The sequence below is a fragment of the Schistocerca serialis genome, chromosome 4, assembly GCF_023864345.2.
Source record: "Schistocerca serialis cubense isolate TAMUIC-IGC-003099 chromosome 4, iqSchSeri2.2, whole genome shotgun sequence".
NCBI lineage: Eukaryota > Metazoa > Arthropoda > Insecta > Orthoptera > Acrididae > Schistocerca > Schistocerca serialis.
The window spans coordinates 234,788,193-234,811,172 of NC_064641.1; the positions used below are offsets into that span (position 1 = coordinate 234,788,193).

The following is a 22,980-nucleotide window of genomic DNA, read 5'->3' on the forward strand; positions in this document are numbered from 1 at the left end:
TCACGGTTTAGGCCTTAGACCCGCTCCAAGAGGCCGAGTGCTACCAACAAGGCAGTATGAGGAGCGATCTATGAGCGTGGTACACGTGACCAGCATGTCGTCAATACCTCCTGCCGTTAGCCAGTAGATGAATTCTGATGAGTCCACTGCTTATTTATGGAATCAGCTCCTCATCTGGCGTCAATAGGCTGAGTGGACCTCGTTCCGGATCTCATCGTCTCAAAAGAAATCAGATGATACCGGGAATCGAACACAGGTACTACAGCACCGAGGGCAGCGATGCTAGCTGTTATTTACTAAGTGCCTCTCATTACGTAACCAGGCTGTCGTAAAAATCCTTTGCGTTATTATGTAAGTAAATTGTCTGAAATTGCACAAGAAATCCTTATTATCTCATGACAGGACAACAGCTGTGGTGTGAAGAGTGTTAATTTTGCAAAATTACTGCTTATATCTTCAAAATGAATGTAAGTAGAGTGTCATCTGAATGATTTCAGGAATTCTTCGTGAACTTCTGACCAAAAGTGATTTATTATGCTTTGTCATGAGTACACCGTCTCATCGAAAGGTTATTTTTTGTTTTAACTGTTTTTTAAATTGACAGTGTCCAGTTTTGCAGTGTTTGTACAGACACAGTTAGCAAATGTGTAGTGAGATGTCGCTGAGAGTATCGGTGGTAGTGTCACTTAAACTCAGGGACAGCTGTAGCAATAACACCCGAAGCATCGCCTGACAGATTCACCAACACGTTTTACGTCATAAGAGCCTTCGACAGCCCATATGGCCGAACGGCTACATTCGTGTAGGAAAAGGACACGCTTGACGCACCACGAGTATTAGTCAACTTTACACTGTATAAGACAGTGGCAGGCACAGGTATAAACTGTATATTGGTTTGTCGAACACGAATTTACATTTTGGTAAGTGAAAAGCAACAGTACATCACAGCACCATTTATGCTAAGATGGTGTAGTCTGTGGTGCAATATATTACTTTGCTTCCCATATAAAATGCTGTTATGAGCGAAGTAGTAGTGTAAGACGTGGTTTCACTGAGAGGTAAGGATCAGTCTTTTCCGAGAATAAGAAAAAATTATTTGTAAATATGTGCTTATTATCTCAATAGCAAACATGACTCACATTAAATATCTCTGTTTATGTATACGACAAAAACTTGTAGCAGAGTAAAGTTTGCAATGGTTATACATTATACAAAAACTACCATCTACTGTTAAATATCTTACAGAAATATACATTGGACTTTTGTCAGTCATAAGATTTATGTTTATAAAATACCGAGAGAACATTATCTCTCTATAACACACGTTTCAGAATTTCTGAGACTGTTTAGAATGAACAGTTGCACTCGAGCGTACGTTTTTGCACTGCAAAAATGTGTTCGTGTGAATAAGTACGTTAAACTTGTCTTTTCTTCTCTCTCTGAAAATATATCGACTCTTTTCTCTTTTCCTTCCTTTAATACGGAACTGTAGTTTCCTGTATCCTGGAATGTCTTCCCTGTCCACCTTCATCGCGGATCTGAGTTATATGTGTAGCAAAAATGAAAAAGAACTTGGAAGGATGGGCGAGAGCCGCGAAGCAGGGCTCCCAGTAAATTTGAGGCGGGCAGGAGTGCTGTGCGGATGTGGACTCGTCAGCACACGGGCGCAGAGCTCAGACGAAGATGCACACGATCGCCCACAGCATCCGAAGCAGGAGAAGCCACAGACAGGTGACAAGTCCGTAGTGCGCCCACTTCAACCTGCGAAGACACAAAGGAATTAGAACACAACTAGCTCTTTTTCACTTGCTTCTTAAACAAGCACGAAAATCAGTGTTGTCAGCAGAGTTATCTGATATCGCTGTATTGAACTTCACGATCAGTGGCACACGCGAATTTGGCTTTGTTAATGTGAATACAGTAGAGGGTTACCTAATCACTTGCCAATAGGTGCCACGTCATTAGTACATAATGAATAAGCACATTCCGCATCTTATCGAGGACATGGTTCAAATGGCTCTGAGCACTATGCGACCCAACTTCTGAGGTCATCAGTCGCCTAGAGCTTAGAACTAATTAAACCTAACTAACCTAAGGACATCACACACATCCATGCCCGAGGCAGGATTCGAACCTGCGACCGCAGCGGTCGCTCGGTTCCAGACTGTAGCGCCTAGAATCGCACGGCCACCACTTATCGAGGACATGACTTTACAAAAATATTGCTCCATTGTTCGCCAAAACGAAAAACTCTGAGCATGAAGAAGATTTGGGTTTAAAATGCCGTTGAAGACGTGGTCATTTGAGACGGAACAATCGCTTGGATTTGGGACGGATATGGATAGAAATCAACCGTGACTTTTCATAGTAATCATCCAAACATTCGCCTTAGATGTTCAGGGAAATGAAAAACTAAACCTGGATGGCGGGACGGGAATTCGAATCGCCGACCTCCGGAACTTCAGTCAATGTTTCACCATTGCGCCACCTCGCTCGGTGTCTGATCGTGCGTTGAACGTCGATGTTTTGTGTACAAAGTGCAGTTTGAAATCAGTATTACATGTATATGAATTACGACAATACTGGCGTAATCTGTTGAAGCCTCTCTATGCGATTCGTGGATCACTGATTCTGATGTTTCCAAACAGCCTACTGACATACGAAGGAAAGAGAGGACAAACATTAAAGTTCAATGGCATTAGCTCGGACTGGACAATGATGGCGTCATTATCGTCACAACTTATTTAGAGGAACGACGGATAACTTAAGCTAGGATGTCCGGACAGGAATCTTAACCTTCATACTTCTGAACACGTGTTTAGCGACTTATTAATGCTTGAGCTGATGACTGCCGGGTTATCCGCATGATTTCATCTTTCGTTATAAAACTGGTCACGTGTATACGCGTTTAGCGTGTCATGCTGCAGGCATAATTTGTGTGACGATGTAGTAGCCTTCTGAAGTGGCCACGAGGGCCAAGGAAAGTAAACTCGGATGAATCTGCACTAAGCAGTTGGCTTCAGCGGACAAGTCTCCAAATGCTTCAGCGCGCGTTGATACAGTGGTTAGCACGTACCATCCGCGAGGAACTGCAGTCAAAGTCACATCCTGCCATAGTGATTTTGGTTTTCCGTAGGTTCCCTAAATAGGTTAAAGTGAATGCCGTGATGCCTGCTTTGAAAAAAGAACGACCGATTTTCTTCTCGGTCCTACGTCAGTAATGACGCCGTTGTCGACGGAGTAGGTTTCGATCCTCTGTCAACTAATTTACTCATGTTAGTCAATTATATTTTCGTGTAAGGTTCTTTTTTGTGTGGGTTTGCCATTCTGCCTTGATAGTGTATTCGAAATAGAGAAACTATTGTTTACGATTGTAAGGAATCGTGAATGATAATATGGGCCTGCTGTGGTTTTCCTGTGTAGTGTAAGGGTAAGCAAAGATATTAACGAGGGAGTGGGGTAGTGTTTAATATAGTGGATTAGGATTATGGAAAAATGGAATTCAAATGCCTGTTTAGTTATTAACATTTAGTACGTTCGCGATTTCTTTAAGTCATTTCAAAAAAATCCAGAACGACTGGCTAACCTAGGCTATAAACAAGCTGATTCCTTCTTCCGTCTTTGATCACCGTTTCTAGTCCTCCTCTGAAAAGCTTAAGAATCTTACTCCGCTAGTGTTTTCCCCAAATGGAAACTGTTATACTCGTATTAGCACTGTAGTGTTGCCCTTTTCAAATTTTGATTAAAAAATGAGAATATAACTGTTTTATGTACTACATTGATAACTGATTCTGTAAATGTACCCAAATAGTATTTCTTGAGAATGACGTTCAAACTAGTAGCATGGTACAAATTCCTTCGTTCCTTTTTTATTCCGACTTATTGGGTATTCAAAAACAACCAAATAGTACTAGAGAACAGGTCTCACAAGGGTTCTGTGAACCAGTTTGTTCGATGATACGGTACAAGTTTCCGTAACTATGCAAAGTGTCCACTCGTCCATACTACAGCAGACTTTACCGGGAAGCTTATCGTTGACGCTGTAAATCAGGGATGGCAACCAGCGGCGCGAAGGCCGGATGTGGCCCGCGGAAGAAATCCATCTGAGAGGGAGGGAGTGACTCGCATTGTACTCCAATTGGGACGCTTTTTGGATATTCCCGTCGATGCTCAGCTCGCTTTGGATTTCTTTCTCCTACTGACATTCGTAAAAAATTCTTGTTCATTAACGACGTATTAAAACACTGCAACCGTTGGAACTGGAGGTAATTTATAATGAATTAGCTCCAACCTGTTGGTTTTATGGGAGTTTATTTTTCCTGGGCGACATTTCAAGATGTCTGACATATCATCTTATGATGTTTACATGTATTTACGTGTTGTGAACATTATTTCTTTACTACGGCATTGCAGAATTTTGCAAAAGGCAGCTACTGCAAAGCGTCGTAAGTAAAAGATGAAGATAAAAGAAAAAAATCATGTTCACAACGCTTAAATAAATGTAAACATGTGAGGATGTCGTGAACTTCAAAGGAATGTACTCTCAAAAACGCGTATTTTGAAGTGCAATTTGTTGACATGGCGTGTCGGGAAATGGGTCCGTTCATATCGGTGCGTTAGCCCATAAACATTAACGTCACGGACGCTATATGTTTGACTTTATGCGCCGGGAACGCTCCTGTCGCGTCGCGGCCCGCGAGCTTAAATACATACACTACTGGCCATTAAATTGCTACACCAAGAAGAAATGCAGATGATAAACGGGTGTTCATTGGACAAATATATTATACTAGAACTGACATGTGATTACATTTTCACTCAATTTGGGTGCATAGATCCCAAGAAATCAGTACCCACAACAACCACCTCTGGCCGTAATAACTGCCTTGATACGCCTGGGCATTGAGTCAAACAGAGCTTGGATGGCGTGTACAGGTACAGCTGACCATGCAGCTTCTACACGATACCACAGTCCAACTAGAGTAGTGACTGGCGTATTGTGATGGGCCAGTTGCTCGGCCACCATTGACCAGACGTTTTCAATTGGAGAGAGATCTGGAGAATGTGCTCGCTAGGGCAGCACTCGAACATTTTCTGTATCCAGAAAGGCACGTACAGGACCTGCAGCATGCGGTCGAGCATTATCCTGCTGAATAGAAGGGTTTCGCAGGGATCGAATGAAGGGTAGAGCCACGGGTCGTAACACATCTGAAATGTAACGTCCACTGTTCAAAGTGCCGTCAATGCGAACAAGAGGTGACCGAGACGTGTAACCAATGGTACCCCATACTATCACGCCGGGTGATACGCCAGTATGGCGATGACGAATACACACTTCCAGTATGCGTTCACCGCGATGTCGCCAAACACGGATGCGACCATCACGATGCCGTAAACAGAACCTGGATTCATCCGAAAAAATGACGTTTTGCCATTCGTGCACCCAGGTTCGTCGTTGAGTACACCATCGCAGGCGCTCCCATCTGTGATGCAGCGTCAAGGGTAACCGCAGCCAAGGTCTCCGAGCTGATAGTCCATGCTGCTGCAAACGTCGTCGAACTGTTCGTGCAGAGAGTTTGTCTTGCAAACGTCCCCATCTGTTGACTCAGGGATCGAGACGTGGCTGCACGATCCGTTACAGCCATGTGGATAAGATGCCTGTCATCTCGACTGCTAGTGATACGAGGCCGTTGAGATCCAGCACGGCGTTCCGTATTACCTTCGATACGATAAACCGCAATCGCTAGGGGCTACAATACGATCGTTATCAAAGTCGGAAACGTGGTGGTACGCTTTTCTCCTCTTTACACGAGGCATCACAACAACGTTCCACCAGGCAACGCCGGTCAACTGCTGTTTGTGTATGAGAAACCGTTTGTAAACTTTCCTCATATCACCACGTTGTAGGTGTCGCCACCGGCGTGAACCTTGTATGAATGCTCTGAAAAGCTAATCATTTGCATATCACAGCATCTTCTTCCTGTCGGTTAAATTTCGCGTCTGTAGCACTTCATCTTCGTGGTGTAGCAATTTTAATGGCCAGTAATATATGTAAATAAGGCTAAATGGTCACCAAATGTTCCCCACGCCTGCAGTACACGAAAGCAACTGAATGCCTTTCTGTGTTTACGAACATTATCTTGCACTAATGCATGTTTAATGCGAGCTGGCACTCACCGCAGTATATGGAAATTTTTGAGTCGTTACTTACAGTTTCTTAGCTATTAGCGTTTCCATTTGGTATCAACATCGTCAATCGAAGATCTGAGTACTAGTCATTCTGTTTGACAAGTCATACACACTCTTTTCGATCGAAATTTACATTACGCGTGTTACTCATGGGTACTTACAATCAGTGTTGTTGTTGTTGTGGTCTTCAGCCCTGAGACTGGTTTGATGCAGCTCTCCATGCTAATCTATCCTGTGCAAGCTCCTTCATCTCCCAGTACCTACTGCTACCTACATCCTTCTGAATCTGCTTAGTGTACTCATCTCTTGGTCCCCCTCTACGATTTTTACCCTCCACGCTGCCCTCTAATGCTAAATTTGTGATCCCTTGATGCCTCAGGACATGTCCTACCAACCCATCCCTTCTTCTAGTCAAGTTGTGCCACAAACTTCTCTTCTCCCCAATCCTATTCAATACATCCTCATTAGTTACGTAATCTATCCACCTAATCTTCAACATTCTTCTGTAGCACCACATTTCGAAAGCTTCTATTCTCTTCTTGTCCAAACTATTTATTGTCCATGTTTCACTTCCATACACAGCTACACTCCATACAAATATTTTCAGAAACGACTTCCTGACACTTAAATCTATACTCGATGTTAACAAATTTCTCTTCTTCAGAAACGCTTTCCTTGCCATTGCTAGTCTACATTTTATATCCTCTCTACTTCGACCATCATCAGTTATTTTGCTCCCCAAATAGCAAAACTCCTTTACTACTTTAAGTGCCTCATTTCCTAATCTAATTTCCTCAGCATCACCCGACTTAATTCGACTACATTCCATTATCCTCGTTTTGCTTTTGTTAATGTTCATCTTATAGTCTCCTTTCAAGACACTGTCCATTCTGTTCAACTGCTCTTCCAAGTCCTTTGCTGTCTCTGACAGAATTACAATGTCATCGGCGAACCTCAAAGTTTTTATTTCTTCTCCATGGATTTTAATACCTACTCCAAACTTTTCTTTTGTTTCCTTTACTGCTTGCTCAATATACAGATTGAATAACATCGGGGAGAGGCTACAACCCTGTCTCACTCCCTTCCCAACCACTGCTTCCCCTCGACTCTTATAACTGCCATCTGGTTTCTGTACAAATTGTAAATAGCCTTTCGCTCCCTGTATTTTACCCCTGTCACCTTTAGAATTTGAAAGAGAGTATTCCAGTCAACATTGTCAAAATCTTTCTCTAAGTCTACAAATGCTAGAAACGTAGGTTTGCCTTTCCTTAATCTTTCTTCTAAGATATGTCGTAAGGTCAGTATTGCCTCACCTGTTCCAACATTTCTACGGAATCCAAGCTGACCTTCCCCGAGGTCGGCTTCTACTAGTTTTTCCATTCGTCTGTAAATAATCCGCGTTAGTATTTCGCAGCTGTGACTTATTAAACTGATAGTTCGGTAATTTTCACATCTGTCAACACCTGCTTTCTTTGGGATTGGAATTATTATATTCTTCTTGAAGTCTGAGGGTATTTCGCCTGTCTCGTACATCTTGCTCACCAGATGGTAAAGTTTTGTCAGGACTGTCTCTCCCAAGGCTGTCAGTAGTTCTAATGGAATGTTGTCTACTCCCGGGGCCTTGTTTCGACTCAGGTCTTTCAGTGCTCTGTCAAACTCTTCACGCAGTATCGTATTTTCCATTTCTTCTTCATCTACATCCTCTTCCATTTCCAGAATATTGTCCTCAAGTGCATTGCCCTTGTATAGACCCTCTATATACTCCTTCCACCTTTCTGCTTTCCCCTCTGTGCTTAGAACTGGGTTTCCATCTGAGCTCTTGATATTCATACAAGTGGCTCTCTTTTGTCCAAAGGTATCTTTAATTTTCCTGTAGGCAGTATCTATCTTACCCCTAGTGAGATAAGCCTCTACATCCTTACATTTGTCCTCTAGCCATGCCTGCTTAGCCATTTTGCGCTTCCTGTCGATCTCATTTTTGAGACGTTTGTATTCCTTTTTGCCTGCTTCATTTACTGCATTTTTATATTTTCTCCTTTCATCAATTAAATTCAATATTTCTTCTGTTACCCAAGGATTTCTACTAGCCCTCGTCTTTTTACCTACTTGATCCTCTGCTGCCTTCACTACTTCACCCCTCAGAGCTACCCATTCTTCTTCTACTGTATTTATTTCCCCCATTCCTGTCAATTGTTCCCTTATGCTGTCCCTGAAACTCTGTACAACCTCTGGTTTAGTCAGTTTATCCAGGTCCCATCTCCTTAAATTCCCACCTTTTTGCAGTTTCTTCAGTTTTAATCTACAGTTAATAACCAATAGATTGTGGTCAGAGTCCACATCTGCCCCTGGAAATGTCCTACAATTTAAAACTTGGTTCCTAAATCTCTGTCTTACCATTATATAATCTATCTGATACCTTTTAGTATCTCCAGGATTCTTCCATGTATACAACCTTCTTTTATGATTCTTGAACCAAGTGTTAGCTATGATTAAGTTATGATCTGTGCAAAATTCTAACAGACGGCTTCCTCTTTTATTTCTTAGCCCTAATCCATATTCACCTACTATGTTTCCTTCTCTCCCTTTTCCTACTGTCGAATTCCAGTCACCCATGACTGTTAAATTTTCGTCTCCCTTCACTACCTGAATAATTTATTTTATCTCATCATACATTTCTTCAATTTCTTCGTCATCTGCAGAGCTAGTTGCCATATAAACTTGTACTACTGTAGTAGGCATGGGCTTCGTGTCTATCTTGGCCACTATAATACGTTCACTATGCTGTTTGTAGTAGCTTACCCGCACTCCTATTTTTTATTCATTATTAAACCTACTCCTGCATTACCTCTATTTGATTTTGTATTTATAACCCTGTATTCACCTGACCAGAAGTCTTGTTCCTCCTGCCACCGAACTTCACTAATTCCCACTATATCTAACTTTAAGCTATCCATTTCCCTTTTTAAATTTTCTTACCTACCTGCCCGATTAAGGGATCTGACATTCCATGCTCCGATCCGTAGAATGCCAGTTTTCTTTCTTCTGATAATGACGTCCTCTTGAGTAGTCCCCGCCCGGAGATCCGAATGGGGGACTATTTTACCTCCGGAATATTTTACCCAAGAGGACGCCATCATCATTTAACCGTACAGTAGAGCTGCATGCCCTCGGGAAAAATTACGGCTGTAGTTTCCCCTTGCTTTCAGCCGTTCGCAGTACCACAACAGCAAGGCCGTTTTGGTTAATGTTACAAGGCCAGATCAGTCAATCATCCAGACAGTTGCCCCTGCAACTACTGAAAAGGCTGCTGTCCCTCTTCAGGAACCACATGTTTGTCTGGCCTCTCAACAGATACCCCTCCGTTGTGCTTGCACCTACGGTACGGCCATCTGTATCGTTGAGGCACACAAGCCTCCCCACCAACGGCAAGGTCCATGGTTCATGGGAGGATTACCATCAGTATGATGCGTAATATAAATTGCGATCCAAAAAAAGTGTGTGTACTTACTGTCCAAGTTACATGGCACAATACTAAGCTCTGACATTTATTTTACCATGATGCTGGTGGCTTAACTCCGTAGTTGTGGACTAAATAACTTGAAGAAATACAGCAACTGGTTACTTTTTATATAATTTTGTTTATGCCAAAATGCATTTCGGGTTTCCATCTGCGTTAATAGTCATATAAACTTACATCATCATCACTATTAAAACTGCGTAGACTGCATTTTGAACTCTGCAGCTTTATTATTCTGTGTCTTGTTTATTTAGCATTATGTATATTACACAGTCACTTTGCTGTACTGATGCAGCGCGGCAATCGCCATGTTGGCCGACGTGAGATAAGACTTAGGTCAGCCATATGGCGAATCTAAAAGTGTGTGTGACACGCACATAAATGCGAAACAAAAAGTTACAAGATACACAAAAAAGCAGCTACATCGTTGAAAATATGGTCGATATAATAATGATGAAGATATAGATGTGTTACGTCAATTGAAGATGGATGAAAATCCAAAACGCGTCGTGGGCTCAGTAGAGTTAAGTAAAAAAAATCACTAATTGCTGTATTTTTTCAAGTAACGTACTAGGTTGTAGAACTGTTGAGTGCTTTTTGGGAAAGTAGGGAGCCATTTTTACCAAATACAACATAATTCGTATATAATTTTTCTCTGCGTTTCACATAATTCATGTAGCTATGGAATTGGTTATAAACTCTGTGACGCTCATATACAGAAACGCGATTTTCCACCGAATATGAAACTGTTTAACTGAAACAAGCCACTGAGATGCAAACAAGTCTCTATAATTTGTGTATTTTATGAATACTCAATAACCACATTGTACTCCCATAATTCTAAAGAAAATGCTCTTTCTTAAAATAAATGATCTGTAACACATTTTTAAAAATCTGTTTTAGGATATTATGAGGATGTGAAATGTAAAAGTGATACACGAGAAAAGTTGTTGGGAAAACAATATCAGACCCCACTCGCTGTTGACTGATCGATGTGGTAAGAATGATTACAGCTATATTCTACAGTTATCCGAGGGCTGTGGATTTTCTCCATTAATTCCAGAGTGTGTGGTTCATGGTGTGGGTTCCTGTTGTCATGTCCTAGTTCATGAACCACGGGCAACGTATGAGTGGCCAAGTAAGTGGTCCTGACAGTCAGGATACCAGTTACTTTGGAATAAGGCTGGGCAGCTCGGACATATTCTGAGTCATGGTCACCTTTGTGCTCAGACGGCAAAGACTACCAAATCCACCGGTTAGTCCCTCAACCGTTAGGGGTAAAACTCAGTGGGACCCGGGACAAGTAAGGCTAGCAGCCTGCTTCCCTGGTACTTTAAATATGATGCTGGCAACAATCAGATCAAAATGCCTCGGACCTTTGGAGATGACGGAGTCCCACCTCTAATCGACAAACCAGGGACTCCTAAGATACGACTCGGCAAACGAATGGTAACGAGATGGGGAGCTATTAATATCAATGGGGGCTACTCTGGGAAGAAGGTAGAGTTGGCAGAGGTTGCAAGTAAGATGGGGTTGGACGTTTTAGCTGTTAGTGACATTCGGTTAAGGGGTGAGAAAGAAGAGGAAATGGGAGAATACAAGGATTACCTGCCAGGAGTCAAAGCAGGAATAGCACAAGGGGGTGTGGGACTTTACATCAGGAAAGAAATGGAATCCAGCGTAGTTGCAATAAGGTACGTAAACGAAAGACTGGTGTGGATAGATATGACAGTGTCTAACAAGAAAATAAGGATTGTGTCAGTATATTCGCATTGTGAAGGGACAGATCAAGATAAGATGGATAGATTTTACGACGCACTCAGTGACGTAGTTGTAAGAGTAAAGGACAAGGACAGTGCTCTGATCATGGGTGATTTTAATGCCAGGATTGGAAATCGAACAGAAGGGTATGAAAAGGTTATGGGTAAATTTGGAGAGGATATGGAGGCCAACAGGAACGGGAAACAACTCTTGGATTTCTGTGCCAGTATGGGCTTAGTAATCACAAACTCCTTTTTTAAACATAAGAACATTCATCGGTACACTTGGGAAGGCAGGGGAACCAGATCTGTCATTGACTATATAATCACAGATCAGGAATTCAGGAACGCTGTGAAGGACACACGTCTATTCAGGGGATTCTTTGATGACACTGATCACTACTTAATCTGCAGTGAAATTGGTACTGCGAGGCCGCAAGTGCAGAAGGTCAGGTCCATATGTAGGAGGATTAGAGTGGAGAAACTTCAGGATAAGGAAATCAGGCACAAGTACATAACAGTAACCTCAGAAAGGTACCACTTAGTTTAATGTAGTCAATTACAATCATTGGAAAAGGAATGGACAAGGTACAGGGACACAGTACTAGAAGTGGCTAAAGAATGTCTTGGAACAGTAGTGTGTAAAGGTAGGATAAAGCAAACAGCTTGGTGGAATGACACAGTCAAGGCAGCCTGTAAAAAGAAAAAGATGGCGTATCAAAAATGGCTGCATACTAGAACTCAGTTAGACAGAGAAAGTTATGTTGAAGAAAGAATCAAAGCCAAACAGATAATCGCAGCATCCAAGAAGAAATCTTGGGAAGACTTTGGAAACAGGTTGGAAACTTTGGGTCAAGCTGCTGGAAAACCATTCTGGAGTGTAATTAGCAGTCTTCGAAAGGGAGATAAGAACGAAATGACAAGTATTATGGACAGGTTAGGAAAACTGCTAGTGAATCCTGTTGATGCCTTGGACAGATGGAGGGAATATTTTGAAGAGTTGCTCAATGTAGGTGAAAATACGATTAGTAATGTTTCAGATTTCGATGTACAATGGGATAGGAATGATGATGGAAATAGGATCCCATTTGAGGAAGTGGGGAAAATGGTCAATAGATTGCAGTGTAATAAAGCGGCTGGGGTGGATGAAATTAAGTCGGAACTCATCAAATACAATGGAATGTCAGGTCTTAAACGGCTACACAGGATAATTGAAATGGCGTGGGAGTCGGTACAGGTTCCATCAGACTGGACGAAAGTAGTAATCACACCAATCTTTAAACATGGAAACAGAAAAGATTGTAACAACTACAGAGGTATTTCTTTAATCAGCGTTGTGAGTAAAATCTTCTCAGGTATTGTTGAAAGGAAAGTGCAAGTATTAGTTGAGGACAAATTGGATGAAAATCAGTGTGGGTTTAGGCTTCTTAGAGGTTGTCAGGACCAGATCTTTAGCTTACGGCAAATAATGGAGAAGTGTTACGAGTGGAACAGGGAATTGTATCTATGCTTTATAGATCTAGAAAAGGCGTATGACCGGGTTCCTAGAAGGAAGTTATTGTCTGTTCTACGAGATTGTGGAATAGGAGGCAAACTTTTGCAAGCAATTAAAGGTCTTTATGTAAATAGTCAGGCAGCAATTAGAGTTGACGGTAGATTGAGTTCATGGTTCAGAGTAGTTTCAGGGGTAAGACAAGGCTGCAACGTGTCTCCACTGTTGTTCATATTATTTATGGATCATATGTTGAAAACAATAAACTGGCTGGGTGAGATTAAGATATGTGAACACCAAATACGCAGTCTCGCATATGCGCATGACTTAGTTGTGATGGCAGATTCGATTGAAAGTTGCAAATATTGCAGAGCTAGATCAGAAATGTAAGGACTGTGGTGTGAAGATTAACATCTCCAAAACGAAAGTAATGGCAGTGGGAAAGAGATATAAACGGATTGAGTGCCAAATAGGAGAAACAAAGTTAGAACAGGTGGACAGTTTCAAGTACTCAGGATGCATATTCCCACATGATGGCAACATAGTGGAAGAACTGGAAGCGAGGTGTAGCAAAGCTAATGCAGTGAGCTCTCATCTACGATCTACTCTCTTCTGCAAGAAGGAAGTCAGTACCAAGACTAAGTTACCTGTGCCCCGTTCAATCTTTCGACCAACTTTGTTGTATGGGAGCAAAAGCTGAGTGGATTCAGGTTACCTTATCAATAAGGTTGAGGTTACGGATATGAAAGTAGCTAGGATGATTGCAGGTACTAGTAGATGGTAACAATGGCAGGAGGGTGTCCACAATGAGGAAATCAAAGAAAAACTGGGAATGAACTCTATAGATGTAGCAGTCAGGGCGAACGGGCTTAGATGGTGGGGGCATGTTAAACGCATGGGAGAAGCAAGGTTACCCAAGAGACTCGTGGGTTCAGCAGTAGAGGGTAAGAGGAGTCGGGGTAGACCAAGGAGAAGGTACCTGGATTCGGTTAAGAATAATTTTGAAGTAAAAGGCTTAACATCAGAAGAGGCATCAATGTTATCACTGAATAGGGGATCATGGGGGAATTTTATAAGCGAGACTATGCTCCAGACTGAACACTGAAAGGCGTAATCAGTCTTAAATGATGATGATGATGATAAATTCCAGAGTGTGGTATCACGTATCGATACCATCACAGGGACGTCAAAGTTGGCAACGGAGTTGTAAGTTTCTTTCACACGAGAATAGCAGTCGTGCGGGACCCGGCGAACCCAATGCTTCACGCCTGCTGAGCCTCGCCTACAGTGGCTCTGGACTGGGAGCGCTCTCTGCCGCCGTGGTACAAGATGGCTGGCGGTAGCCACACGGCCACTCGCACTCGGAGCCGAGCCTCTTCACTGTGTGACGCTACACAGACCCAGACATAGACTAGACGCAGCTCTGACACCATCATTCAGAGAGCCTCTTCCCTGCTGACACTGCGATGATTGTTATTACGCATAGAGAAATACAAGTTAAATAAATCTTCTGCTTCCTGTGTTATCTCATTCGCTACTCATTTCTGCTCCTTTCCAGGTTTCCTATGACGGCAGTTGCCACACCACTTTGTAGCCCACCTTACCATACCTTCCAGCTTTTGTAGAGGTCTATCAGTAAAATTCATGCGTGACAAAAAATCCAACGATTTTCAACATGCCCCGGCTTGACGAAAATAATAACACTTCTGGCCTACAAAATACAATAATTCATGCTTTAAGCAGGCTATTTCAATGAAATCACATCTACTTAAATCATAGCTCGATGATTTGTAGATGAACATGACAATCAAGAAGAAATCCTATGTTAAACAGCAGGAAGCGTGGCGAATATTGGTTTGGAGCATACATAAAGGGACTTCATTGACAAATTAAGCAGATATGCGCTAATTAAAAAAGGTTTTACAGAATAAAACTTGCTTAACGTAACATAGCCAAGAAATAATATAATACACTCTGCAAATCATATGCTAGTTCGACTTTAAAGTCATAGTTGTGGTCTTTCTAGCTTCCTGCAAAAAGTCTTGAGAAAATGTTTTGTCATAACAGGGACCACTACGCCTAGTCTTGAGAATAGAAAGTCTCCAGAGGTTCATGAACATGCATAATCTGAAGTCTGTTCTTTTTTTTCTTCACAAGGCTGAAAACACGTTCACATTCTGCATTGCTATGGGGTATGGTGAGAATAGAGAGCATTACTCTAGAAATTCCGTTATACTGAAGAAATCCATCGACTCCACGAATTCTTGATATTTGTGCCCAACTGGAAACATCTATGGGATCTTGATTTGCAACCAAAGTGTCACGTACCTGAAGAGCTGTGAACTGTCTCTGATGCTCGTTCACCACCTCATCTGAAGTTTTATTCTCTTCCTAGCATAATACGATAGGAAACTTTTTCCAGGGGGAAACGAATGGATGAAAACTGTGCATCTTCGGTTTTGTCAAAAATGGCTCTGAGCACTATGGGATTCAACTGCTGTGGTTATCAGTCCCATAGAACTTAGAACTAATTAAACCTAACTAACCTAAGGACATCACACACATCCACGCCCGAGGCAGGATTCGAACCTGCGACCGTAGCAGTCGCACGGTTCCGGACTGCGCGCCTAGAACCGCGAGACCACCACGGCCGGCTCGGTTTTGTCGAACCTAGCAACTTGAGCATGCTTCAGCACATCATACTTGAGTGGAAACTTGTTGATGATAAAGTCACAGGCACTCCAAAAGTAATTTCTCACTGATGAAAAGAAAAGGAATTTATCTGTATCCTAGATATCATTCACTATGTTTAAAGTATGAATGCCAATAACTCATCACCACTGTTTTGATTTTGAATCATCTTGTACTCAACTTCAAGGAACGAGGAGTTTTTGACAATTTTGGGCTCAACAAAACTGGTGAACAATTTCTTTAGCATGTCAGTTAGAAGTTTTAAAAAAAAGCGAACTTGTGGGGAAGAAGTTCGAAGGGCAACATTCAGTTTGTCAAACACATAAATAGTCACATGAAGAAAAGCGCAAATGGCCTTGTTCAAGTTTGAGGACAGCAACATAAACTATTTTTCCTTACGTGTTGTAGCAGAAGTGTTACTTTTTAGGATAAGTTTGCCACATTTGGATGAATATGGTATTCTTTTATGGAGACGTGTAATAGCAGAATCAAGAATTCTCGTCATCTGATTCTCTGTGGATTCACTTTGTTCAACTCAAGGTATTCTGAAAGACCACTTTGTTCAACTCAAGGTATTCTGAAAGACGTTAACCTTGTGGGAATGTTTTGAGTCCATAATATTACTTCCTCCCCGAAGAAAGAAAGAAGCGGACCCAACTGGTCCAGTAGTCTATCCAAACATCTACCTAAAGATAACCACCTCATACATACATGCTTCAGAATTTTCTTTGCCTCTTCATTCTGCAAGCGCTGAAATTTCTGACACTCTTCTCTAAGAATTAAATTATAGCTCATCCACTGTAAGTGGTAATTTTCCAGCACATTTTTCAGCTGCTAGATTAATCAGGTGGCAAATGCAACCTATGATGGCAATATCTGGTTGAACTTCCTTCAGAACTGCTGAAACTCAATTTTTGTGTTCTGTCATAACAGGAACATTGTCGGAGCAGAAATCCACACAGTTTTCAGTTGGTATGTTATGAGAACTTAGCTGTGGTATCATCAGGTTACTATGTTGCACCCTGTTGAGTCCCCATCTAAGCTGGTATGGATAGCACGGAGCTCACTACTTTTTCCCGCGGAATATCATAGTATGTAACAACAACAGGATGCAACTTGGCATTCATATTTATGCTTCCATCAGTTGCCAAAGAAAATGATCCGTTCTGAAGGCAAGTAACAAATTTAGATGATGCATTTTTTGAAATTTTATGTACTATGCATGTCATTTTCATGCGACCATAGCTATATTTTTTGCAGTTTCTGATGTGGAAAACATTTTAAATAAAGCACCAGCATGATCAGCGGCACGTAAGGCACATTTTATTCCACCAAAAAGGAAGTAAATAGACACTCGGCCCTAATTACGTCACTGTCAACGTTTCCAGACTTGTCAAGAAAGGTGTTGAATTTCTTGTTATCTTCCTTCGATGTAACATAACTTACGTGTTTACCGCACTTCACATCATTACTTAAATCATTTCTTCCACCATGTGCAATACTAATAACACACCAACATATCGTGCAAAAGGCATGTTCTTCCCCCTTTCTTGATTTTAGTATGCAAGAAAAATCAGCAGAACGTCTGGAGGTACTGTTTCTTGTTGGATTCATTCATGTATCCTACAAAAGGAATATAGCGTATGAAAATGTCCGAGAACAAATGTCTCGATATGTACTGAAGCATCGAAAGAACCTGTATAACTGAACGTCACATAAAATTCTAACATAAACACTCAAGGCAGTCAAACACTTCATTGAAACATGTCAAAGCACACAAGAGTCTTAAACGAACACGACGCCAATCTCGTGAACAAAGAATATGCTCATGGTGAAACACACACACGTGGAACGAATGTGATCAGTCCATACGGGGTCAAAGAATATGGGTACAATCACAACAAGCGAACGGAGCGGAACAAAGAATTTGCGGAGCAGAGTCCGTCGACACTTCAGATTCACATGGAAGAATTGTTATCCTGGCTTTGAATTCAGTTCCACTGACGACACAAACATCACACGGTTAAAGGCATGAGTCATATCAAAGAATCATTTGTGGACTATCGTAGACTTACCTTCGACAGATGCAAACAATCGATTTTAAGGAAGTAGGGTGATTATCGAATGTTAAGGTTTCAAATTTCGGTCTACAAAGTCGTAAAATGACACCGTCCATCCGTAAAATGGTGCAATTTCCGTAAATTTTACGGATAAACCGCAAAGGTTGGCAGGTTTGCCTGAACATCGTGTATGAAGTCGTACGCATCACAGAGACGCGATGAAAATGCGAGACGCTGATTCGTTAGGAAGGTATAGGGGTTTGACTACAATCAAAGGATCATAAAAGCAAGTAAAACGTCAGTGGTTGGATGAGCACTAAAAAGACAGCATTTCTGTATTCCTGCTTCGAATTTTCGGAGATGCAAATGCCTTTCACAACATGATTTCAGTATAATGTAGACATTTTCCTGGATGAGAATTTAGATATTGAATTCTATTGTCACTTAAAGTTGCGTGAGTGAACGTAATTATGCTTTCCAACAGTATCTGGACGCCACTGTAATTACCAGTATTCCATAAGTTTATTTGCTTTTATTTAACGATTAAATAATTATATTGTGCGGACACATTGTTGTCGTTTTGAAAACTGAGTGACTTGAGTCATGTGCAAGAATGAGCCATTACACTATCAAGGCACAACTTATAAAGAGTTCCCTTACAGATATATTTTCCTGGTGTGAGTGACTGTGGAATGAGACTACTGATACTGAAACTGATTTGTTTTTAAAACTGTTCTATTATGCAGGGCGTTTAACGTGGCAGTAATCGACAAAAAGTCGCGCCGTTAACAGTCACAGTTAATATTCGAACTGGTTGCACAGCTTCAGCTGAAGACTTATTTGATGCAGCTGTCCGTGATAGTCTATCCTTTGTAAACGACTTCATCTCCGCATAACTGCTGCAACGTACTCTATTAAAATCTAGCCCTTTCTCTGCACTTTTTACCCCACACACCTTCCTCGACATCCAAACTGACGATTCGTGTAGGATGTGTCCTAACAATGGATCGCATCGTGTTCTCAAGTTCTATCATGTAATTTTTTCCTCCTAGCACCTCGTTAGTAGTCATTCGATCTAACCATCTGATCTTCAGTATTACCTTGTAGCACCAGTTTTCAAAAGGTTCAAAATGGCTCTGAGCACTATGGGACTCAACTGCTGAGGTCATTAGTCCCCTAGAACTTAGAACTAATTAAACCTAACTAACCTAAGGACATCACAAACATCCATGCCCGAGGCAGGATTCGAACCTGCGACCGTAGCGGTCTTGCGGTTCCAGACTGCAGCGCCTTTAACCGCACGGCCACTTCGGCCGGCTTTCAAAAGGTTCTCCTCTCTTCGTGTCTGAGCTGTTTCTCGTCCGCGTTTCGCTTCCGTACAGAGCTGTTTCTCCAGACAAGTTACTACAGAAGAGATTTCCTAACACGTCTTTGAAAGTCAGAAGAGAACAAATTTCATCTCTGGACAGGTAAAATAAAGTGTACACTGACGTAACAAAAGTCGTGGGATACGTCCTAATATCGTGTCAGATCTCCTTTTGCTCGGTATAGTGCAGAAACTCGACATGGCACGGACTCAACAAGTTGCTGGAAGCCCCTGCAGAAATATTGAGCATGCTGCCTCTGTAGACGTCCAAAATTGCGAAAGTGTTACCGGTGCAAGATTTTGTGCAAGAACTGGCCTCTCGCTTATGCCCCTTAAATGTTCGATGGGATTCAAGTCGGGCTATCTGGTTGGCCAGATAATTTGTTCGAATTGTCCAGATGTTCTTCAAATCAATCGTGAACAATTGTGACCCAGTGACACGGATCTTGTCGTCCATAGAAATTCCAAAGATGAATGGCTGCCAATGGTCTGCAAGTAGCTGAACATAGTCATTTCCAGCCAACGATCGGTTCAGTTAGACCAGAGGACCCAGTCCACATAATTATGGAGCCACCATCAGCTTGCACAGTGCCTTGTTGGCAACTTGGATCAATGGCTTTGTGGGGTCTGCGCCACACTCGCGCCCTACCATCAGCCCTCGCCAACTGAAATCGGGCTCATCAGCCCAGGCACGGTTTTCCAGTTGTTTATGGTCCAATCGATATGGTAACGAGCACAGGAGACGCGCTGCAGGCTCTGTCGTGCTGTTAGCAAAGGAACTCGCGTCGGTCGTCTGCTGCCACAGCCCATAACGCTAAATTTTGCCGCACTGTCGTAACGGATACGTTCGTCCCACATTGATTTCTGCGGTTATTTCACGCAGTGTTGCCTGTCTGTTAGCACTGACCACTCCACACAAACGCTGCTCTGGGACTTAAAGGGCAGGCCGTCGGCCACTGCGTTGTTTGTGGTGAGAGGTAATGGCTGAAATTTGGTATTCTCGGCACACTCTTGACACTGTGGATCTCATAATGCCGGCCGGTGTGGCCGTGCGGTTAAAGGCGCGTCAGTCTGGAACCGCGTGACCGCTACGGTCGCAGGTTCGAATCCTGCCTCGGGTATGGATGTGTGTGATGTCCTTAGGTTAGTTAGGTTTAATTAGTTCTAAGTTCTAGGCGACTGATGACCTCAGAAGTTAAGTCGCATAGTGCTCAGAGCCATTTGATCTCATAATGAATTCCCTAACGATTACCAAAATGGAATGTCTCATGCGCCTAGCTCCAACTACCATTCCGCGTTTAAAGTCTGATACTTCCCATCGTACGACCATAATCACCTCCGAAGCCTTTTCATGCGAGCACCTGAGTACAAACGACAGCTCCGCCAATGCACTGCCCTATTCTACATTGAATACTCGAGACTACCGTCACCTGTACAAGTGCATATCGGTATCCCACGACTTTCGTCACCTCAGTGGATTATTACATTCCGCGTCTCGAGTGGTGTGTGGAATTATGAACAAAGTAAGAGCATATGGACTATGAGACCAATTGTGTGACTGGATTGAAGAATCCTAAATAACAGAAAGCAGCATGTCATTCTCAATGGAGAGAAGTCTTCCGAAGTAAGAGTGATTTCAGGTGTGCCGCAGGGGAGTGTCGTAGGACCGTTGCTATTCACAATATACATAAATGACCTTGTGGATGACATCGGAAGTTCACTGAGGCTTTTTGCGGATGATGCTGTGGTATATCGAGAGGTTGTAACAATGGAATATTGTACTGAAATGCAGGAGGATCTGCAGCGAATTGACGCATGGTGCATGGAATGGCAATTGAATCTCAATGTAGACAAGTGTAATGTGCTGCGAATACATAGAAAGATAGATCCCTTATCATTTAGCTACAACATAGCAGGTCAGCAACTGGAAGCAGTTAATTCCATAAATTATCTGGGAGTACGCATTAGGAGTGATTTAAAATGGAATGATCATATAAAGTTGATCGTCGGTAAAGCAGATGGCAGACTGAGATTCATTGGAAGAATCCTAAGGAAATGCAATCCGAAAACAAAGGAAGTAGCTTACAGTACGCTTGTTCGCCCACTGCTTGAATACTGCTCAGCAGTGTGGGATCCGTACCGGATAGGGTTGATAGAAGAGATAGAGAAGATCCAACGGAGAGCAGCGCGCTTCGTTACAGGATCATTTAGTAATCGCGAAAGCGTTACGGAGATGATAGATAAACTGCAGTGGAAGACTCTGCGGGAGAGACGCTCAGTAGCTCGGTACTGGCTTTTGTTGAAGTTTCGAGAACATACCTTCACCGAAGAGTCAAGCAGTATATTGCTCCCTCCTACGTATATCTCGCGAAGAGACCATGAGGATAAAATCAGAGAGATTAGAGCCCACACAGAAGCATACCGACAATCCTTCTTTCCACGAACAATACGAGACTGGAATGGAAGGGAGAACCGATAGAGGTACTCAAGGTACCCTCCGCCACACACAGTCAGGTGGCTTGCGGAGTATGGATGTAGATGTAGAATGGGCAGAGAGAGCCGGCCGCGGTGGTCTCGCGGTTCTAGGCGCGCAGTCCGGAACCGTGCGACTGCTACGGTCGCAGGTTCGAATCCTGCCTCGGGCATGGATGTGTGTGATGTCCTTAGGTTAGTTAGGTTTAAGTAGTTCTAAGTTCTAGGGGACTAATGACCACAGCAGTTGAGTCCCATAGTGCTCAGAGCCATTTGAACCATCAAAAAAATGGGCAGAGAGCGGGTGCTGGTGCTGCTCTCGGCAGCGGGGTGTGGATGCAGACTCACTTGCGGTAGTACTTGCGCGCCGCGGGCAGCGTGTCGAACGAATCCTTGAGTAGGTAGAGGCGCATGCCGGGGATGAAGCCGGCGACCGCGTCCTCCCAGTCCAGGTCGGCGATGTTGAAGGGGAACAGCCTCTGCTCACGCACGCTCAGCGAGCGCCACATGCGCAGCGTCTCGTCGTCACGGAAGTTCCACGACTGCGTGCAGAAGTACGCGATCACGTCCGTGAACTTGTGGATCTTCCTGTACGCCTTCAGCATCCTGCGAGAGGAGAAAAAGTTAGTGAACGACATGGGACTAACAAAACGTATACACTTAGTATCACGAAACGAGTGCCAACTTAGGTGCGATGATGAGTTACTCTAGCACTTTGCAATCGGGTATAGTATTTCCAGAAAATGAAATGGTAGAGCAAAGTGCCAATTATTACTATAATAATGAGCCGGACGGTGTGGCCGTGCGGTTCTAAGCGCTTCAGTCTGGAACCGCATGACCGCTACGGTCGCAGGTTCGAATCCTGCCTCGGGCATGGATGTGTGTGATGTCCTTAGGTTAATTAGGTTTAAGTAGTTCTAAGTTCTAGGGGACTGATGACCATAGATGTTAAGTCCCATAGTGCTCAGAGCCATTTGAACCATTTTATAATAATGATTGACAACTGATCTCCCTCAACAGACTGAACATTTTAATTTCTTAGGCTCTGCACTAGCCTAAAAGTTTTAATTATCACTTCGAAAAATATGGTATCTAATTAGTTTTTCGAATATCGTGTTACTCACGCCGTATCTTATTGATCTGCACAGTCATTAAGAATTGCTGGAGAAGAACGCAACCACACACAAATACTTTTTTAAAAAAAAAATTTAATGACGTTACCAATTTAGAGTATCAAGCATATCTTCAGATGGCTAACTTTCCCATTTACAATAATATATTTGCCACTAACATGTCGTCCACGCCTGTACTGCACAAGAATATTAGAGAATTTAGCGCCACTTCATGTCATCTGTAGCTCGGAAAAAATGGGAATGTGCCTGCATTCGAAATGATATGAAATGAAGCTGTTGTATATACAGGCTGTCCCACAA

The 22,980-nt window shown here is 42.6% G+C and overlaps 1 protein-coding gene across 1 annotated transcript in view; it reads right to left on the bottom strand.

Moving 5' to 3' along the window:
• Positions 1-1,184: 1,184 nt before the first annotated feature.
• Positions 1,185-22,980, bottom strand: part of LOC126473665 (fatty acyl-CoA reductase wat-like) — a 242,926-nt gene continuing 221,130 nt past the window's right edge. The window contains exons 9-10 of the mRNA XM_050100898.1: positions 21,896-22,153; positions 1,185-1,761 (exon numbers count right to left, since the gene is read on the bottom strand). Coding sequence (XP_049956855.1) covers positions 1,674-1,761; positions 21,896-22,153 — 346 coding nt within the window. The 3' untranslated portion in view covers positions 1,185-1,673. The remainder of the gene's footprint in view (positions 1,762-21,895; positions 22,154-22,980) is intronic.